This window comes from Artemia sp. Qi Xiang Cuo, chromosome 2, assembly GCF_049724085.1.
Source record: "Artemia sp. Qi Xiang Cuo chromosome 2, ASM4972408v1, whole genome shotgun sequence".
Classification (NCBI taxonomy): Eukaryota; Metazoa; Arthropoda; class Branchiopoda; order Anostraca; family Artemiidae; genus Artemia; species Artemia sp. Qi Xiang Cuo.
Genome location: NC_142795.1, coordinates 24,458,680 through 24,481,366, shown reverse-complemented (window position 1 = coordinate 24,481,366; position 22,687 = coordinate 24,458,680). Strand labels below are relative to the sequence as shown.

At 34.0% G+C, this 22,687-nt stretch overlaps 2 protein-coding genes across 6 annotated transcripts in view; both read left to right on the top strand.

Annotated features, from left to right (window-relative positions):
• ex (FERM domain containing expanded) overlaps positions 1-6,500 on the top strand; it is a 154,564-nt gene extending 148,064 nt beyond the window's left edge. For all 4 annotated transcript variants that reach the window (XM_089099862.1, XM_089099867.1, XM_089099871.1 and 1 more), the window contains one exon: positions 980-6,500. In XM_089099862.1, coding sequence (XP_088955988.1) covers positions 980-1,092 — 113 coding nt within the window. In that variant the 3' untranslated portion in view covers positions 1,093-6,500. The remainder of the gene's footprint in view (positions 1-979) is intronic.
• Positions 6,501-18,913: 12,413 nt separating this feature from the next.
• The window catches only part of LOC148955031 (FHF complex subunit HOOK-interacting protein 1B), a 76,422-nt gene continuing 72,648 nt past the window's right edge, over positions 18,914-22,687 (top strand). Inside the window, exon 1 of one of the 2 annotated variants that reach the window (XM_089099840.1) lies at positions 18,914-18,995. The gene's annotated coding sequence lies outside the window, so the exon portion shown is untranslated. Of the gene's footprint in view, positions 18,996-19,621; positions 19,640-22,687 lie in introns of those variants that run through there. The other variant, XM_089099847.1, reaches the window with a different exon arrangement.

The following is a 22,687-nucleotide window of genomic DNA, read 5'->3' as shown; positions in this document are numbered from 1 at the left end:
AGATTTATCTATTATAATTAACCGGAATTTTCTTTTCAGGTTTTTTTTATTAATAAATAGCTATAAATTATACCTCACAAATAAACTTTTTGACTCCTGGGAGAACCCCCTTATATAAGTATTAAAATCTAAGTAATAAAAAAAAAACGAAGAAGAAACAGGTAATACTGATCAACAGTAATTAAAACTATTAAAAATTGAATTATTCTGTCAATAAATAAATCAAAAGAATGTGTTTATAATACTGATTCTAAATATATAAATTTTATTAAGTTTAGTATTACTCATCAAAGGCTACGAGCCTGAGAAAATTTACTCGATTTTTTAAAGAGGGGGAAACATCCCCTACAAGTGAAAGAATTTTAATGAAAATCATACCGTCAGATTCAGCGTATCATAAAACCCTATTACATAGGTTTCAAGTTCATATCTGCAAAAATCTGCAACTTTGTATTTTTTGCCAGAAGAAAAATATACGAATATAGAAGTTAGTTACGTAAGTTAATTTGTAAAGACATCCATTTATCAAAAGAAAAGTAAAATTTTGATGCAAATAAAAGCTGCATTAACTAAAAAACGATCAGAAATTAAATAAAAAAAAAAGTTTTTTAAAACTGAAAGTAAGGAGTGACATTAAAACTTAAAACGAACAGAAATTATTCCGTATATGAAAGGGGCTGTCCCCTCCACAACGCCTCGCTCTTTACGCTAAATTTTGACTCTGTCTCACAACTTTATTTTTTAAAACAATAAAAAACTTTAGCGTAAAGAGCGAGGCGTTGAGGAGGGGAAAGCCCCTTTCATATACGGAAGACCTTCTGTTCGTTTTAAGTTTTAATGTCGCTCCTTACTTTCAGTTTAAAAAACTTGTTTTTTTTTTTTATTTAATCTAAAATAAAGATATCTGAAATTTGATTACACAAAAGTGCTTAATATCTTGTTACCTAATATGTGTTTTATTAATTACTTCTTATTTTAGGCGACTTATCGAAGCCAGTCTTAGCATTACCGAAAAAATCGGCCGGACTGTGTCAATTGCATCATCAACTCTCACTGGAGCGTTCCGTGCTGACGTCGCAAAAGCCCAAATGATACTCCAGATTGATCATGAATTTAAGGACAATCACACCAGCTTTGGAAGAATTCAAGAACATTCACGATGCCTTTAAGTGTCGATTTGCATGGTTATCTAAGCATATGACTAGCTGATAAGACTTTATGCCACATTCACAGGGGTGGAGCTTTCGGGTCTGGACCTCCCTACGAAACCTTGATTTTGCGAAGTTTCCCATAATTTTCTATGTTTTTCCAATTGTTTACCTCTTTTGCCGTTTTTATTTTTGTTTTAGTTGACAACCGTATCAACTCAATATACTATGCTGCGTTTGTGACGATCTTCCAAATTGGATGGGCTGTTGTTCAAATTTCGAACTTAAAAACCAAGTTTATTTTAAAAACCAAGTTTATTTCAAAACCATTAATAGGTCAAAGTAAATATTTATTTTACATAGAAAACGATATGTTTCATGAAAAAATAAGTATTTTAAGCACGGTCAAGCTAGTTTAAAGTGAACTTCAAATCTGGACGGTATTAGTTTTAGAGTGAAATCAGTAAATTGTTCTAGAGATTCAAATATTTTACATATTCTTACCTTCGATCAAATACCTAATGCGACCAGACTCAAATGTTGGGTAATATCACCCTGCTAAAAAACTGGATGAATCATATGCTCCTGGGGCAGTATATAGATGATTGGCTGTGTGGGTATCCTGCCTACAAAGGCATAGGTAATATAACCTCAGATTTGGCTAAATAAGTTGTAATCTGTTCAGAAAGAAAAGACATAGAATATTCGAATAATAGTCTAAGATTCTTGGATATTGAGCATCGTCATCATTTGCCTTTCTCAGGTGAAGTTATCCCAGTGACATCAGAGAATGGCACCTTAATAGTGTGCGACTAATAACGCAATGTTTGAATGTCATCCTGGTGCTACCTTCTAAACTTTGCCTTGAAAAACCAAATGAAAGCCTCTGTTAGGGTTATTATCATTATTATTATGGGTGGACCAACCGAACAGTAGAGGCTCAGGCCACAAAGACACATTTCCTTCACCCCCCCCCCCCCAAAAAAAAATCTATATTGCATCAATAAAAGCTTGGCTATCAGTGTCCACCTCGGGCGTGGTATTTTGAGATAGTGCTTGTTCATTCCTTTTTCCCTTTTTAGAAAAGTCCTCCATGGTATTTTCAAAGTTATCATTGTTTTTCCTTCTTCCTGGGGGGACAATTCGCCAATCAAAAGAAAAGGGAAGAGTCACCTACCTTTTGCCAGACATCAGCGGTAAGCGGTATTTGATCCTCAGAACTGATATTAGCAAGAGAGCTTCTTTTTCCCACCTCGAATTGCACCTCAAGGAAATTCTTTTTGCGCCAAGGTTGGTGCTTCAAATATCCAGGATGGACCTCTCCTCCCAACGGGCATGATTTTGGCGGCCATTAATGGCTTCAATCTAACCAATGTGGGCAGCGTATTCCACAAAATATTCTGTTTCATGGTCAGACACTGGGTAATTAATACTGGTAAATAATGGTGCATTTTAGTTCTTTGTTCAATTAAATGACCTTTTACATATATATGAAATCAAATTTACAATCCCTATATTTGTTCGGAGTTATTTTGTGGCGCGGGTATTACCAAATACCCACTTCAAAAGCTGGACATTGAATTTGAGTATGTATAAACACAAAATAAAAAAACACTTTAAGGGATATAAACTTCCTTTCTAGATTTTTAATAATATTTTATTGTGTCACCTTTTAAGTTTTACATTCGTACATCTATCATGACAAAGCACCTATAATTAGTGAAATATTTTTATATGGTAACATTGAAAATAAGTAATTCTGGAAACCACCACTAGATTTTTTTTTCTTTTTTTTTAATTTTTCATGTACTTTCATTTCTATTTGTATACATTCCTTGGTCCTTTGTCTTCGACGCATCATCGATTTTCAACATCAGAGTCAATGCACCGATTTTGATATTCTGTACGAGATACTTATCTGTTAGTTTTAAATGATATTAAAGGGCGGCTATGCCATGTCTTAACTGCCAATAGCGAACGTCAAGGGGAAGCAAAGTTGGATTATAGAACTGTCTAGAATGAAACCTATCGCGAATTCTGAAAGAAAGGAAAACTAATTAAAATAAATGTTTAAAATTAAATTAAATTTTTTTTAAATAACTAAATTAAAAATAAAATCAATCAACGACTTTGTATTTTAAATGTGTCTGGATCACGGAAATTGTAGATTATCAAGAATTTAGGTCATTTTATTTATTTATTACTAGAAGTCATTGGTTTAAAAGATGCCTGTTCATCCACCTCGAGATTGGCCTGAAGAACGACTCACGAAAAAAAAAAAAAGCATTAAATTGAAACTATCGAGAGTTTGGGTAATTGTTAAATTAAGATTTTTGGATTCAAAGCTATTTTATAACTGCGGTTTTAATTTGAGTTTGATGGTAAAAACCAATAGCTGCCAAAAAAGCGTTCCTTTAGCCGTCTGGATTCTCTTTTTAAGTCTAGCTTATAGGCTATTCTACAAACTCTCATTCTCACCAGTGTTTTTGAGCAATAATGTCAATATAAAATTCATTATTCCAGTTGACAAAAATTGAAAAAAAATGTTCCTCTTCACGAGCCTACTCTTTTTCCAGAAGTTTTGCTAAGTGTAAGAATTTTCTTTAGCATAATTCTCTATCTTCTCCTATTAATCTCCAAAACCGGTTCATTATTTTCTGCTTGTTCTTGAAGGTCACTGTCAACTTTAGTTCGAAATTGGAAGTTGTGGAAAAGGTCTATTCTTGCCGAAGTAATTATTTTAGTCTGACCATTTCCAATGATCGTAAATATCAAAAATCAAAATAATATAAATATCAACAGCCACCTCGTGAAAGTCGCAGTATCACAGCTAATGTTTGAATTAAAGGCCTTGTAACCCTTTTGTAATTTAAGCCCTTGTAGGTACTTGATACGCAGTTCGATGAATATTGTATACAACATAATGTACCCAAAACCGCTTAAGACCAAAGACACTAAATAATGCTATTTTAAGCGATATTCCTTTTTCTTTTCTTTGTGGATGGAATACACGCTGTGCCTCAAAAGAAAGTGTGAAACGTATAGTTCTGAAAATAGTTTTTTCAAAAATGTCTTTAAATGAATATTTGTGACCAATTCTGATTTCTATGAACAGGCAATTATAGTATTACTAATTTTCCTTTAAATTTACAGCTCGGGAGGGGTCCAAAATTGGTAAATATAAAATTGTAGTCTCTAAACGTTAGTTTAATAATTTGAAGGCCAGTTCATTATGTACAAGTCACTCATAAGGAATCTAAATCCCCTTGGCTTTCTTAATTCTACCGACAATTGGAGTCTAATTGATGCTATGTATTTAATCACAACTGAGAACTGTTTGTAAATTTGGTACTTATTTAGTAGCCGGGCCGCACGCGAGAAGAACCGCATATAGAATCTCAAAGAACATATTGAAAAACAGGTTTCCGCTGCCTAGTGAGGTATTGCTCACTCTGTGAAAAATATCTAAACTTTAGTTTTTTGGGATTAAAGGGGTAAAAAATGTTACCTAGGTTAGGTTACGTATTTAATTTATGCTATGCTTTACTCCCACCCCACCTCCTAATATGCAAATATATAGCCAAAATTTGTTTCTAAACTATTATATTTTTATCGTACATTGTTTTATTTCATTAGCATTAACCAAACTTGACTTCTCACCTATTGCCCGGCTACTAAATAAGTACTGTAAATTTTGTTTTGAGACAAAAGATGTCTAGGCCTGTAAGAGCAGTTGACTCACACGAGAAAATATTAGTTATGGCGGTTTTTAATATGGCCGTAAATACACATGCAGGGTCGACCAAAACCAGTTCGTTCGTAAGTGAAATTTCTCCATAAAATATGGAATTTCTTTAATCTTCAACTTAACTACACAGCGTCACCCCCTCCCCCCCTTGAAAATTAAACTAGCGCTCAAGCAACGTATGTTTTCGACCTGTGTATCCTGGCAGTTTTGCTTTTGTTTACCTAGCTTTTTATTATATTAACATAAATCCATTCTTTATTCTTTATTCAATTAAAAATATAAATTAGATTTTAAAACTTCTTCAATATAGTGCGAACACCACAATGTTTGCTATGGTCGTTTTAATAGGCCGAGAGACCATTTACCACTGAATTACAACCTTTGGCTCGAGAAGCTTATAGGCCTTTTCCGGCGAACAAATTGTTGATCGAAAATCGCAAGAACAGATTTGTTTATCAGCAGTCTCGGATCAACATTAATTTCGCGAGAACACAAAATTTCATAATTGGTGGACATAAACTGCAACGTTTTCAAAATCAATTGGACATTGTTTTACTCTCTTAAATGAAACTCAAGTTTACTCCTGTAATTTTCCACTCTCTGATCAATTTCTGAGAGTGTCAGTTAAACACAACCAAATTTCTTCAATGTGTAATTCAAAAGAACTACCTTCTTGTGTCTTATTTTACGTGAGTGACCAAGCTAATAATAAATAAAACAACCTTTATGGCAAAGTAAATGTTTTTTTCTCTCTTCTAAAATTTTAAAAACAGAAACAATTTTTCACATGTTTTGCATCCTTGAAATTTCCCGCATAAATTTGACTAACAAGTTTGACAAACAACGATTTCATTTTTGGGTCGTTTTCATCCACAATGTTGATCAGCAAAACCTTTGTTGGTCGCTAGAACACGATTGTTGATCAACAAGGTCTCGCCAGAACACATTGTTGATCAACAAAGTTGCCAGGAATGGCCTTATGCCCGGGCCATATTTACTCACTCGTCGATAAAAATACTGCAGCACTAATCGCGAATTCCGGTCCTAATTTTTCTAGTTGAACAATTTTCAAATTTCATTCATGAAATTTTGTGCTTGACCAATGAGAGCTAAGATTTAAAACATCATTTCTTCAAATTAGAAAAATGTTTCCTATCTCTAGTATAAATTTGGCCAAACATATAGACGTGGTTCTATAGGCCATAGTTTGGAATAAATTGCTGCTGATGCTAGCTTTACAGGGCAATTTCTTTCCGTTTTAATTGTCCGCTTCTATAGCATAAATGTAATGTTAAAATCAAGGAATAAAAACATGTCTCTCGTAAAAGTTGGCTTTTATCGAGAGATGTAACTCAGGCACCACGCTTTTCCGATGATATTTATTGTATAAATGTAAATAATATTAATAAATGGACAATTATGAAGTTAATACGCAGCGGCGTAATGTAAACTGAAAAGTGAGCCATTTAGTAACAAAAAAGGTAAAGATATACTAAAGAAACCTGACCCGTTTCTGTGGATGCTTGAATTATGTTGGCTTATTTTAGTTTTTACAAGATTTGTTTTGCAGAAACTAAGTTTCAGCTGGGGGGGGGGGGCAAACTGGGGTCTGGGGGCGTAGTGATGCCTGGGAGGGGCAGTTGCTCCCCTGCCCCATTTCAAATTGCGCCCCTGTTAATAAGGCTGGAAAAAATGGTACGAATAATGAAACGTAGACTTTCTGTTTCTGAGCGTACATTTCTGAAAACAAAGTAGTGTTCATAATATAATAATGGAAAATTGCATTGAAAACAGGGTTGCCAACCCTTCGGATTTCATTTCTGACATTGAGATCATTGGAAAATATGTATCTTAAACATTGCCCTCAAATGATGTACCAATTATATTTATAATTATTAAGATTCTATGCCAGGCCTTTTGGTTTTTTACTCGTGAATATTGAAATTTTTTAAAAGCTACAGTTTCAGCCCATAGGTTGTGCCAGAGGCATGTGGGTTTTACATTGTAGGAGTGAGCTCTGATACCCATGAATGATTCACAGTAGTTCCCCAATTTTCGTTTGGTTAATTTGATGTTTTCTTCAAGAAGGAAATATTTTGCATAAATGTTAAACTATGAGTGAAAATCTGGCAACGATTCGTCTTTTCTGATTGAAGAATCCGATAATTATTTGTATCTGTCTTTGCCCATCAAATATTTTTAACGGCTGGGAGCCGTTTCTGGCATGTCTGAATTGCCACCAGCCATTTATAGTCGTGTATTTTTTACCCACGCGGGCAAGATTTTTTTCTTCTGTAACTGTTGTCTTTACTATTAGTCGTTTTTTTTTCATTGGTGAATGGCGTGAATAGACGGAAATTTGGGGGGGGGGGGGGAAGGAGAAAGAAAATTTTTCAAAAACCAGGAATTCATAAATGTGCAATCCTTGCACATTTACCCCCCTTCCTCTATCTGTCTTCCAAGAATTTTCAGGCCAATTTTTAACAAAATATGTATTTATTTGCACATATCACAGAAAACATTCTTAAATTCAGTCTGCTTACTTTTATTTTCAAGCAATGGTGATCGAAGATATGAAAAAGATGAAAATTTCGGATTCAATTTGCTTGAGCGTTGTAGTTTTTCTCTCGCATTTGTAAAAAAAAGAAAAGAAAAAAATGATAAAAAGGTAATACTTTAAAGATGGTAATTGGGAAGCTTGCTCCTTATGGGTTTAAAGCATGCACGCAGGACAGTGGGGGAGGAGCATCAAAGCTGTGAACTTCTATCCCACCGAAATCTCTCAATTCCTCAAATTTAACATAGTTTATCATATTTTCAAATAACTTGCTTTTTCTATGTGACCCCCTTCAAAAATGTTCTTAATTTTAAACCAAGTTCTGCTACATTCCACCCCCACTAAAAAAAATTAAAAATAAATCTATGTGCATGCCGGATCTGAGTGTCAATTTCTGCTTGCTTAATACTCGTTTGAGCCCAGTCGAAAATTTTTCTTATTATGAAATTATTAAATTTCACTTTTTTATGTACAATTGTTTCTTTTCTAAAGTACTTCCATCAATTGCTCATGAAGAACATTCCTTTTTTGTAAATATGTATTCATGTGTAAATAGTTGTTTAATGAAGTTATTAGAATATTAAGCGATTATTGTTTTATTTTTTTGTTAGGGAGCATAATTATATGCTTTAATAACAATGCGCCAATGAATTGTGTTAAAACAAACAAGTGATTTTAGATGACATACTCAGGGTGTCACCTTTCAAAGGGGTCATGAACTAGTTGCTCGAAGTGAGATTTTTGATGTGGAATGTTGCATGTTTTTTATGCTGTAGTTATGTTTTATAATGAATTTGCTCAAACCAGTGTTTGTAAAGTTTTGTTGATTCGTGTTCGCTTTTATTACTTGATTAAATTTTTCATTATTATAGAATTTCAACCGCCTTATTGTAAAAGGAGGGTTAGGTTTGACATTTTTTTTTCTGAAAAAGAAAGATCTTGTAAAAGAGGTTAACGTCTATAAGTACTAATTTAGTACTGACAATAAACTAATTTACTCGGTGAAGAATTGAAGGTAATTTTGTTAACTTACCTAATTTTTATTTATTTCAAGATTTGAATGATCTTATAATAAAAGAGGTGGTTAGTTTCGTCTAATTTATCTTTTTGAAACAAAATCATCTGATGAAAGAGGTTACAGTCAACAAGGAGCATTCACACATCTAACAATGAACTAATTTGCTCCATCGACAATTTATGGTAATTTGGTAATTTTCATATTTTTACTAACTTACTGAGTTTTTATTTATTGAATTTGCACCGATTTATTGTAAAAGGAATGGTTTCTTGAAACAAAAAGATCTGGTAAAATAAGTTACCTTCAACAAGAACTATTCACACATCTGACTGTAACCTTATTTCTTCTATGTACCTTACCTTAGACTTTCGATCTTCCTTTGCCTCCAAAGGCGTGTCCCTAGAAGTCCCTAGTCTTCACGATATCCTGCAGCCGCCAGCATATCTTTCCACTCGGGTTGCAGGAACGTTTTAAGAGAGCGGAGACCTGGCTGGTAAGTGTGGCGTAGCATACTCTTGGGACAACCCTTCCTTCTGGATCTTGCAGGTGCCACTGGAAGATTGCCTTGGAAGTTCTAAGGTCCCCCGCTCTTGAGATATTGCCATCGACGTTGGTGGATGATGTTTGTAATAAGAGGGTGGTTTATATTGTTTCGGATCTTATCATTTGAGACTCGATCTTTGCAGTGTATTTTAAGGATTATTTGGAGACATGGTATTACGTGAAAAAATTTCCGAAAATTAGAAGCTGTCAAAACCTAAACTTAAAAAGATTGAGAAAAATAGTTTCAGTATCCAGGTACATGGTGTAAATTCTTTTGATGATCTGCGATGGGATACCATAATTGGAAAGTATCTTAAGACTTTCTCTGTGAAAAGAGTCAGACTCTTCCTCAGTGACTGCTTGGAAGGTGAATATAAGGTCTGCGCAGAAGCGGTTAGGTCAGAAGCCATATTGTTCGTCTCTGAGTTTTTCATCCAGTTTTGATTGAATGTGTTTGAGAATAATGTGAGAAAGTAGCTTCCCAGGTATAGAGTAGACTTGTCCCACGTCAATTGTCGCAAACATTTGCATCACCTTTTTTGAAAATTCTAATCACCGTTCGCCGTGTTAGTCCGAAGAGACTTTCTCCGAGAACCACACAGATGCAAAGAGACCAGCTCATTTAGATCTCAAAGATGACAGAGAAAATTTGATCATTTCAGCTGTGATTCTATCTTCTCTTGGTGGTTAATTGTTCTTCGGTTTCTTGGAGGCTTCAATGATTTCTTCGGCTATTGGTGGATCAGAACTAATGTCAAGCGAGAAGATTGGTTCTATTGGAATCTTAAGTTCTGTAGTTGGTGGTGAACGGTTTAAATGTTTGTCGAAGCGTAGTACCCACACTTCCTTGACTGCTTCTGAGTCTACTACTAGATTTCCAGATTCATCTCTTAGTGGTCCCTCAGGACTAGAATTCTTACTCGAATTTCTTTTGTAATTTTTATGTAAGGTGTAGCTATCTCCTCTTTTTTAGCTTCTTGTGCTTCATACGCTTTCTGATCCAGGTGTTGATGCTCATCGAGTTTAGAGTTTTTCTTCACTTCTTTATCAATGATGTTCTATTATTGGCTCCTGTATACTGCTTGGGGTATAGAGTGGGACGACAGTAGGGCCTTCTTGAATTGTTTTCGTTGGTTGATCAGTCTCCACGTTCTGTCGGACACCAATCGGTCGTAAGTACTTTTTCTGAGTCCAAGCATTAAATATGTTGCTTCATGGTAATTTATTTTGATGGTTTGCCAGATATATTCTTGATCGGTTTCTTCCATGGAGCCAAGAGCTTTAAATTGATTAAGTAATCGATGACGAAATTGAGCTTCATAGTTTTATCAGCTAGCTTTTTATTAATCAAATTGTGGCTGAGAGGTTGGCGGTTTACGTGGTGCCTGGAACTTGATCTCTTTTGTTGCTATCATCAAATGATGATCTGAGTTGATGTCTGCGCCACCGAAAGCTCTGATATCTTTAAGACTAGATCTCCATCTGCGATTTATGAGCTAATGGTCAATTTGGTTATGAATAGTGCCATCTGGAGATGTCCAGAAGTATTTGTTAATATTTTTGTAAGCATAGAGGCTAGCACCAATGAGGAAATCATTTGTAAGAGCAAATTCGATGAGGTGACAACCATTATCATCTTGTTCTCCAATGCCAAGACTTCCTGAAGCTTGAGGGCAATATAATCTATCAGATCCAACTTTTACATTTAGGACTCCGGCTATGCGGGGCGCGTCATGACACGAGATTTCTTTAATTACCGATTTTTCATCGAAGTCATTTTTGACTCTTGGGTTGCATCGTTTGTCAGTGCATAGCAAATGGCTAGAGACAACTTGGCATGGCGTCCAACAAATCTGGTTGTCATCAATCGAGGTAAAATTGGAACCCAATTCCTCAGAGAATTTTCTGAATGATTTTAGAGGATAAGTGCAACATCATTTTTTCGTCTCGTAGTTGGGCCGCTATAAATGATCGTGTGGTTGGTTTCTGATAGTTACGCCATGGTACATGCATTCCAGAAACCAAATCATAGTTTTTTTTTGTATTCAAAATTCTGTTGCGGGGGCATACATCCTTGGTCAGCATCCTTGAGGTTTTTTCCGGTTAGAATCATTTTTGATATTTCAATTACAATAAAAGTTTTTAAGGGAGCGGGTTACAAGTCCACTGCTCAAACCTCCTCCTTTTTCCAAGCTTAGGACTGGCTGAAGAGGGCCAACGATAATCTTCTGGCGGAGGTCCATGTACGGTCTCAGGTAATTATTACTCGATTAAAACTTTTTTTTATATATAAAATCTGAACCATCTTATTATAAAAGGAGGTTTTTTTATTTATGTTTTTTATTGGAAACGATTTTCTGATCAGAGAGAGCACCGTTGACAAGGAGTACTCACACTTCTGACGATTAACTAATTTGCTCCGTGGAACTTTAAGATGACTATTACTTGATTAAAATTTCACGCATTTTTCTGCAAAAGGCTGGCTGTTTTATCGGGATTTTATTCTTACAATAAAAAAAAAAAAAAGATCTGTGATAGAACTTGACATCGATAAGAAGTATTTTACGTATGCGGCAAGAAACCAATTACGTCAATGTGCAACTTCAGTTAATTGATGTTCATATGCTTCATTAATAATATATATATATATATATATATTTATTAGTATATATATATATATTATTATTATATATATATATATATATATATATTAATAATATATATATATATAAATAATATATATATATATATATATATATATATATATATATATATATATATATATATAAATATATATATATATATATATATATATATATATATATATATATATATATATATATATATATATATATATATATATATATATATATATATATATATTCTTAACAACTATTAATTTTAAGAATTATGCAAAACTTTTTAAATTTCTTAGAAGAATTTTATGCAGGATTCATACATTATTTTCAAACAAATTTTTCATACTTCTATTCATTGTTTTGATAGCTTTGATCGACTCCTTTGTTTAGGTTTAATCCCTTCTTTGATTCATTCATGTTTTTTGTGTTTTGGTTGCTCTTATTCTTTTGTTTCATATATATTATTTGAATAAGATTATTGAATAAGATCAAAAATCAAATGAATTTTGAAAATTTTTGATCTATATAATTCTGAAACAAAATTAGATATCTTAAATGAATATTTCGACAAAAGACGACATCAAGCAATAAATATACCAATTTAGTTGCCCTGTCAATACGTTCATGATTAAACGAAGGGTATTTAGGCTCTATATTGGTCCTGTATCTCTGTGACATTACCTGTGTATATATATATATATATATATATATATATATATATATATATATATATATATATATATATATATATATATATACATATATGTGTGTGTGTGTGTAAAAGCTCATCTTCTTCCCGTGTACACAGTTTGTCACTTTAGGCCTCGCCCACCGTATTCGATTTCAGAGTGCACCAAGAAATGGATCAACGATCATTTCTGCCAATGAATCGTAGGTGAGACAGGGACGTAGTAGAAAAAAGATCGCTTTTGTGTGAATAAGGTTATGTTTAATCGTTGCACATTTGAACAGTGAAATTGCAAATCTTCCTGATTTATGTGCTAGTCTGGCTTTTCATTGTTTTATAGTTTTTATTACGTGTGAATCAGAGGGTATTATTCGTGAACTGGCAGGTTAGTCTTCCATTCAATTTCGCAACTTGCGGAAAGTTGTGCAGCTCATTTAGACAGAATACAAGAATTGGCTAAACTTGGAAAGCAATTCCAGGCTGCTAGTAGAAATTATTCCTTGGTATTGATTTTTAGCGCCAAATTCAAATTGTTCAGTCATGGCTTCAGTACAACCCACACGTCCTTTGGTGGTGAAGTATGTTTGAACTTCACTTGGTAATACAGAACCCAGACATCGAATTTTGTTTTATCAAGACACTGCAGGGCCGACGTAGGGACCTTAGTAGTAAAAAAGAATCGTTAACCCGATTACTTACTTATTTAGAACAGCCAACACATTTTGTTATTTTTTTTTATATCAATACCTTCACAAAATAAATCGTAGTTTTGAAACCTTTCAGAATCAGAGCCTTTACTATAAAAACCTTTCAGATGGCCTTTACTATAGGCAACGCTACAGCGCTGCCTATAGTAAAGGCCATACGGCTCCAATGTTTTATTATTTATTTATTTTTTTTTTCCTAGAGGCACTTCATACGGAAGGGTTCGTCGAAGAAACTTCAAAGGGGGCACATTCGATTGATAATCGAGAGTTCTAGTGCCCCTTTTAACAGTCAAAAATGATTGGAGGGCAACTAGCCCCCCCACGCCCATCATTCCCCCAAACTCATACAATCAAAATTTTGAAATAGCCATTTTGTTCAACGTAGTTGATTTCCAGATAGAAAATATATTTTTGAGGAGGACACTCCCCCACAACCCTCAGGGCAAGAGTTTTAGTTTATGCCCTGGAGGCACATAAGGTTTTTATAGAAGGTGTTGTCGTAGAAACTTCAAAACAGGCTCATTCGATTGGAAATTCAAAGGGCTAGTGCCCTTTTTAATAGTCGAAAGTGAATGGAAGGCAACTAGCCCCCCCTCACACCCATTATTTCCCCCAACATCCAATAAAAATTTTGAGATAGCCATTTTGTTAAGCGCAGTTGATTTCCAGATAGAAAATATGTTTTTGAGGAGGACACTCCCCCTCAACCCTCAGGGCCAGGGTTTTAAGTTATACCCTGGGGGCATATAAGGTTTATAAAGAAGGCGTTGTCGTAGAAACTTCAAAACAGGCTCATTCGATTGGAAATTCAAAGGGCTAGTGCCCTTTTTAATAGTCGAAAGTGATTGGAGGGCAACTAGCCCCCCCGCCCCCACGCCCATCAATCCCCCAAACACATCCAATCAAAATTTTGAGTTAGCCATTTTGTTCGGCGTAGTTGATTTCCAGATAGAAAATATGTTTTTGAGGAGGAAAATCCCCCCCCCCAAATCTTAGGGCAAGGGTTTTAAGTTATGCCCTGGGGGCATATAAGGTTTTTAAAGAAGGTGTTGTCGTAGAAACTTCAAGGAAAGCTATTTCAATTGTAAATTCAAAGGGATAGTGACCTTTTTAATAGTCGAAAGTGATTGGAGGGCAACTAGCCCCCCTCCCCACGCCCATCATTCCCCCAAACACATCCAATCAAAATTTTGAGATAGCCATTTGGTTCAGCGCAGTTGATTTTCAGATAGAAAATATGCTTTTGAGGAGGACACTCCCCCACAACCCTCAAGGCCAGGGTTTTAAGTTATGCCCTGGGGGCATTGAAGGGTTTTATAGAAGGCGTTTTCATAGAAACTTCAAAACAGGCTCATTCGATTAGAAACTGAAAGGGCTAGTCCCTTTTTAATAGTCCTAAGTTACTGGAGGTCAACTAATCACCCCTCTCACGCCCACCTTTTCCCCAAACACATCCAATCAAAATTTTGAGATAGCCAGTTTATTAAACGTAGTTTTAAGTTCTGGAAATTAGGTCTTTGAGGATGACAACTGCCCCACAGCCCTCAGGGCAAGGGTTGCAATTTAAGGATTCTCCGAATCCTTCCCATTATTTCTTATGGAAGGGATGCTCGTATAAACTTTAGAGAGGGCTCATTTGACTGAAAATTGAAAGTTCTTGTTCAGTTTTTAAGAATCAAAAGAGATTGGAGGGTAACTAGCCCCCCCCCTCCACACCCAAAAAGCATCAGGTAAAAATTTTGATATAGACATTTTGTTAAAATAGTTCAAAGTTCTGATAACAAAAAACTCCGGTGTCTACACAGCCCACCAGAGCCCTGGGGTTGGCGTTGTAAGTTATGCCCTGGGGGCATATAAACAATCAAACAATCATTAAATAAACAATCAATGCAAACAAACATACAATAGATATTAATGTAAAATAATAAATAAATTTAGTGCTGATATTAATGTGAATTAATAAATAAATTTCTGCTTGGTGGAATTTAACGCGGGGGAATTATCAGCAGGAAAAAAAAATGTTCTTTATGAGGGGAGGAATTTCCCAGGGATGGGTTTTCCAAATGGGAATTATTCAGGGAGGGGACGACTAAACCCATTCGATAATATTCTAAATTTTACATCTGAAAGCAACGGGAATAAAGAGTCAATGGAAATGTCAGAGATAGCACTTCAGGTTCCATTAGACGATTTTGTTCGTGTCTTTTGAAAAAAAATATTTTCAAAAGACAGATTATTTTCACGTGTATTAATTTTTCTGTGACTTCTCATTTACGCATGTGAGGGGGGATACTTTCTTCTGCCAGTGTCTACGCTAAAGTTCCAATTGTCATCTCAAGGCTCACAAATGAATGCAATGCAACAAAAGTATAACTTAAAATTACACATATAGAATAATATATGCACAAGACACGGAAGAATTAATCAAAATTACATATTATGAGTTGAGGCTCACCCAAATTATGGCCCAGGGGGCTCATCATTCCACAATCTATGAAATCAATCCTCCAATAACTGAAAATATAAATTATTTTTGAGTATTTTAACGTCTTCCGCAACTCCAACGGTCCAACATTCTACTGCCTAATGAGTCTGTCTAATGTCCTAAATCGGGAACGGAGGAGATAAGTGAAGTTCCGCCTCGTATTGGATGAGTCTCCAACCTCACCTTCCCCTTATCCTACTGTCCACGCTAAAGTTTTCTTCTTTATGCCAAGTACGCCGCCCCCACCCCAAAGACTTTAATAAGGTAAAGTTTTGTATGGGAAGAACACATAGTAAATCTATTATAATTATCCAATTATAAGACTAAAATACTACTCTGTGATCGATGCAAAATTGCTTTGGTACACAAAATCCTATTAAGGTCAATTCTAAACAGCCGCGATCCCTTTGTGTCAGCAAGTGAAATGGTCTAAACCCCCTTATTGGAGCTATTTTTTCAATCCATTCATTGTTGTCAATCACTGTCCACAAGTTATGCAAGCTGTCGATTGTTCATATATAAGGTTTTTATCAAAGAGGTAATCGTATAGACTTTGAAAAAAGCCTCATTCGATTTAAATTTTAAGTTCAAGATCCGTTTTTTAAAGTCAAGAATAATCGGACAGTAAGCACCCCCCCCCCCATGCCAAAAAAACTTGAAAATTTTTGCAATCAAAAACGAACAAAATTAATTTAAAAAAAAAATCCGGAAAATAAGTTTTTCAAAAAAAATTAAAGGCCGTTTTAAACTTAAGATCGGGAAATACAAATACCTTCTAAAATTCAAACTCAAAACAACCAGAAATTACTATTCAAGAATAAATAAAACCCAAAACGAACAGAAATTAAATAAACAATCATAGCAAAAAACATACAACAAGTAATAATATTAATGAACAAATAGATCTTAAAGCGAATAATGCTTAGATTGAATATGAAAATCAAGCTTAAAATGAAAAGAAATATTTTGCCATTAAAGTATAAATTAAACTTAAAACGAACAGAAATTAAATGAACAATCAATACGAACAAACATAAAATATATATTAATGTAAATGAATAAATAAATCTTAAAACGAGTGAAACTTAAATTGAATATGCAAATCAAGTTTGAATCGAATAAAAATAACTACAAACAACAGTTTGGGTATCGCCTCACTGCAGAAGCCTAAATCCTACTGCGTCATTGGCGCTTTACTGAAAACGAATTATATTACAAATGTTTTATTTTGTTCTTAATATTAAAAATAAGTATTAAAATTATAATAAAATCTTGAACTGATAGGTTTTCAGCAATTAATTATCATTATACATAAAACATTAAGCTTAATTTATTAGTTCTTTCCATGATTGTTCAAGACAAATATAGTTTCACTACAAGCAAAATTTGGATAATGCCCACTTCTTTCACTGCAAAAATCTAAAGCCTTCTGCGTCATTGGCGCTCCAATGAAAATGAATCACTCTTATATTAAAAATTTATTCTTTTCCAGTTCTTACACCATTGAAAATGAAAACAAAAATTACAGTGAAAAACAAAAAATCTTGAACTGATGGATCTTTCAACAATTAATATCATTATATATTTAATATTCAATTTGATTTTGTTTATACTTTCTAAGACTGTTCAAGACTCATATAATTTTCAGTATAGCGCCAATGACGCAGTAGTTTTAGGTTTCTGCAGTGAGGCGATACCCAAACTCTTGTTTGTAGTTATTTTTATTCGGTTCGAACTTGATGTGCACATTCAATTTAAGTTTCACTCGTTTTAAGATTTATTTGTTCATTTACATGAATATATATTGCATGTTTGTTCGCATTGATTATTTATTTAATTTATGTTCGTCTTTAGTCTCATTGATACTTCAATAGTAAAATATTGTAGTTCGTTTAAGATTGATTTTCATATTTAATCAAAGAATTATTCGCTTTAAGATCTATTTATTCATTTTATATTATTATTTGTTGTATGTTTTTCGCTATGATTGTTTATTTAATTTCTGTTCGTTTTGGGTTTCATTTATTCTTGAATAGTAATTTCTGGTCGTTTTGAGTTTGAATTTTAACAGGTATTTGTATCTCCTGAGCTTAAGTTTAAAATGGCCTTTACTTTTCTTTGAAAAACTTATTTTTCGGAAAGTTTTTTTAATTAATCATAAATAAGACACACTTAATAGTGCCAGTTTACTGAGTTAAGTTAAGTGGTACAATGGAAGCGTGGCCAATTTTCAAATGCCTTGCTTTTTCAGTCAATATACGTGACAATTTCTAATAATCTGCTTTATAAGCCTATTTAGTTTTACATTGGATATTCGCGGTTAGTACTTCTTGCCGTTAAGAGGTAGCCTGTCTCTAAAACTCCCTTTAGTGTGTGGGAAGAAACAGTGGCGTCATTTTAGGGGGGGGAAGGGAGCAGTTGCCTCCTAATAATTTAGAGAAAAATTAATTTATAGTCAATGCCTTTTGACTCTTCGGACGTGGACCCCTCTCCTCCCCCCCCCCAAAAAAAACAACAACACTGGAGCTAAGCCCCTGGGTTAAAATTAAGTTGGAAGGCACCAATAGTTTTGCCCCAGTTCCCCCTTCCTTAGTAGTGACTCATTCACTTACATTCAATACTAGACTAGGCTCAGTTTATATTCAAAAGTTTCCTGGTTTTTGTTGTTTTTTTTTCAAATTTATTTGAAACGTTGCTGTGGTTACTATTATGAGAAATTGGCACAAAATACAATGTAAACTCAGAATATGAGCAAAGTACGTTGCCTTTTAGAAGGAGAGTTGGGGTAGAGCCTTGACGGCAGTGATTGCTGCATTCGGAAATACTTTTGAATGGAAATTGAATGATATCTTTCATTTTTTTTCTTTTTTTTTATTTCTACCACGAAAAAATATAGTGAACCGTGCGTTACCATACATGGGGAATGCCCTTTTGAAATCCACAGGACTCAAAATGAAATTATCGACGGTAGCATTTTGTAAACTTCAGAAAAAAAAAGGTTAAAATGCATCTAGTGGTGTGTTCATCTTTTATCTACTAAATAAATTTTAGCAATTTTTTTTTCTCTAGCGTTTTTTGTCTAACAACAGCATCATATTGCCCATATGGTTTATACAGAGTCATGGAACAGCTATTAATTAAAAAAAAAATATAAGATTTTACCAACCTAAATATTTTAGTCTAAAAATATATACCTTTATACATTCCAGAAAATTTCCTAGCCTATGGGAAAATGTATAAGATGCATTGACTTGGGTATAATCTTAAATGTAATAAGATTCCAAGTGGAGTTCTGATCATATTACTGACATCTTCATTGTACGAATAGGGTTACGCAAAGCTATATTATTAGATTAGAAGAGGCTGAAGAAACTTAGTAAATAAATTGCTGGGATTAAAAGATCTATGATAATTGAAATAAACTAGTAAAAATCTACATTGATTGCATTGAATTTTACTTAGGTAAAATTTTACTTTAGCTACTTTTGGCTATCTTGTAAAGGGGTTAGGTTAGGAAAATGAAACTTTCAGGGATGGGTTTACAGGCTAAAGTAGCTTATGTCCTGGGAAGGTATTTTGAAGTACCTACCTCCACTACTTCTCCCTCTAGGAGGTCCCGACCTTTAAAAATATGTGTTATATAAAAGGGAGACCTTGCAAAATAGGACTGGATCTTCTGCTTAGATGAAGTACAACAAAATTGTTTTCAGATTCACAGCATTGCTCAATCTTAATTTATAGGCTAAGGTTTAAAAGATATGCAAATGTATATCCTAAATTTTGATAAAAAACATTTATATGGCTTAAAATTCTACTCAAATAACAGAAATTGCATAGAACTAAAGCCAGAGAAAAAGACACTAGCCTAGGCTAATAATTGAAAATTATGGTAAAATGTTGCTTATTAAAATTTCAGGTAAAATTCTACTTTAGTTACTTTTACCTATCTTGGAAAATAGGACTGGATCTTCTGCTTAGATGAAGTACAACAAAATTGTTGTACGAATAGGGTTACGCAAAGCTATATTATTAGATTAGAAGAGGCTGAAGAAACTTAGTAAATAAATTGCTGGGATTAAAAGATCTATGATAATTGAAATAAACTAGTAAAAATCTACATTTAGGCTAGGAAAATGAAACTTCCAGGGATGGGTCTACAGGATAAAGTATGTCCTGGGAAGGTATTTTGAAGTACATATCTCCTCTCCTTCTCCCTCTAGAGGATCCTGAAATTTGCCTACATGACAGGTCTATACCTATTGAAAATTTGACAAAACAACATTTTAACTAAATTTTGAGTTATCAGTTTCTTTGCCTCTGGCTTTAGTTATGAAAATGCAATTCCTGTTATTTGAGTAGTATTTTAAGCCATATCAATGTTAATTTTCAAAATTTAGGAAATGTATTTGCATATCTTTAAAACTCTATAAATCAGGATTGAGCAAAGTTTTGAAGCTGGAAACAATTTTGTTGGACTTCATTTTAAGCAGAAGATCTATTTTACAAGGTTTCAATTTTATAACACACACATTTTTAAAGGTCATCGAAGGTTAAGACCCTCTAGAGTGAGAAGGAGTGGAGGTAGGTAATTCAAAATACCTTCCCGGGACAGACTTTAGCCTGTAGATCTATCCCTGAAAGTTTCATTTTCTTAACCAAACTCCTTTCCAAGATAGCCAAAAGTAGCTAAAGTAGAATTTTACCAAATTTCAATAGGTATAGACCTGTCATGTAGGCAAATTTCAAAACCCTCAAGAGGGAGAAGGACTGGAGGTAGGTACTTCAAAATACCTTCCTGGCAGGGGCATTGTTTAGGGTTGCCAGGGAGGGGGCAGTTGCCCCCAATAATGTGCAGAAAAAATATCATACATCCCATGCCCTTTGATTATCTAAATGTGGACCCCTCTTGCCCCCCCTCCCCTCAATTAAAATGCTAGAGATTTGCCCCTGCTTCCTGGCCTAGCCTTTAAACCCATCCCTGAAAGTTTCATTTGCCTGACCTAACCCCTTTCCAAGATAGCCAAAAGTATCTAAAGTGGAATTTTACCTTTATTTAGTATATCTGTAGTTCACCATGTCTTCTGGACTGAAAAACAAAATTCTTACTTAACCTAACTCAATGGTGAATTTTCTATAAAGTTAACTTCTGACACAAATGGGTGTTATTTTTGGATTAAGGATGAAATTTGGTACAATTCCAGACAAGCTACTTCTGACTTTCTTGGAAAGAGGTTAGGTTAGGAAAATTTAATTTTCAGGTTAGAATCTAGGGCCAACTCCATAGCCTATATCCAAATACTTACTCTGGGAAGGTACTGCAAAGTAGCCATGTCACCTCTCTTCTGGGTAAAATTCTAGTTTAGCTACTTTTTGCTATCTTGAAAAAGGGTTAGGTTAGGAAAATGAAACTTTCAGGGATGGGTCTACAGACCAAAGTATATCCCAAGAAGGCATTTTGTAATACCTACCTCCACTCCTTCCCCCTCTAGAGGACAGTGACCTTTATATTATGAAAGTGAAACCTTGCAAACAGATCTCCTTAAATGAAGTACAAGAAAATTGTTTTCAGCTTCACAACTTTGCTCAATCCCAATTTATAGGGTTTTCAAAGATCTGCAAATATATTTCCTAAATTTAGAAAATACCCATTGATGTGGCTTAAAATTCTACTTAAATAAAAGGAATTGCATTCTCAGAACTAAAACAAGAGAAAAAGAAATTGATAACCAAAAACTAAGGCAAAATATTGCTATGTTAAAATTTCAATAGCCTAGGTACCTTAGAAACTTCAAATTTCTAAGACTTAGGAATTAAAAGAGGCTTAACATGGAAGCTTGGCAATGCTGTCCCAGAATATATTTTTGGCACTGGATCCCCTTTCAAACATAGTGAAAAGTAGTTAAACTAGAAGTTTACTAAGTTCCTAAGCCTTAGAAAAGTGGGTAAATTTCTAGTGGGCTACATAATTTAGCTAAGATGAAAGTGAAAATGTCATTTGATGCCTTTTTTTTGCTCTTTCATAATTAAAGACTTGCTTCTGGGGCTAGTTACATCTTGAGCCCTTAAAGGGGCCTGGACATATTTTATATGAATAGTAAGAGACCATAAAAAAACAACAGAATGTTTTTCTTAATTTTATCCTAGCTAAATTATATGGCCAACTGCAAATTTACCATGAAATTTACCCACCCTCCTAATGTGCAAATATATACTTTGAATTGTTGACAGTAAAGTTTCAAATCACAAGATTCAGTGCTATTTTTGTCAACAGCATTTGAAAAACTTGAAATGGTAGCAAAATAGTTTATGTTTGAGTTGCCTAATAAATGAGGTTTGAATTGTTATGAAGAAGTATTTTGAGAATAGGTTTCTCTTGAAAAACTTATTTATAAGCTAGTGATATATTTTTAATCACTTTTCAATTAAATACTGAGTGTTGATAGCTTCTTTGTTGGTTACAAAAATGAAATACCTTTGGGGCCCCTTTAGGGGCTCAAGATACAACTAGCCCCAGAAGCAATTCTTGAATTATGAAAGAGCATAAAAAAAGCATCAAAAGACATTTTACTTTCATCTTAGCTTAATTATGTGGCCCACTAGAAATTTACCAAAATTTGTCTAATTGACAGGTCAAAATTTTGACAAAATAAAAACATACCTTACTTTTTACTTTACAGTCTCCTTTTCTCTGGATTTAATTTTGAAAATGCAATTCCTGTTATTTGAGCAGAATTTTATTCCATGTCAATGGTTTTTTTTTCTAAATTAAGAAAATGTATCCTATTTGCAGATCTCTGAAACCTCTTAGATTGGATTTGAGCAAAGTTTTAAAGCTGACAATACTTTTCTTGTACTTAAGTAGAAGATCTAGTTTTCAAAATTTCACTTTTATAACAAAAAGATTTTTGAAGGTCATCAAAGTTCAGGGTCCTCTAGAGAGAGAAGGAGTGGAGGTAGGTACTTCAAAATAGGGTAAATGCACCAACAATTTGACAGTGCAATTTCAGAACCACTGTCAAAATTTTCCTTCAAAATAGGATAACCCTGCTTAGTTGTGACTTGGAATACCATATCTTGAAGCTGTTATTGTATTTTGACAATGCAAAATAGGGACACTATATCCAATACACCCAGATAAGAAACAAATATTCTAT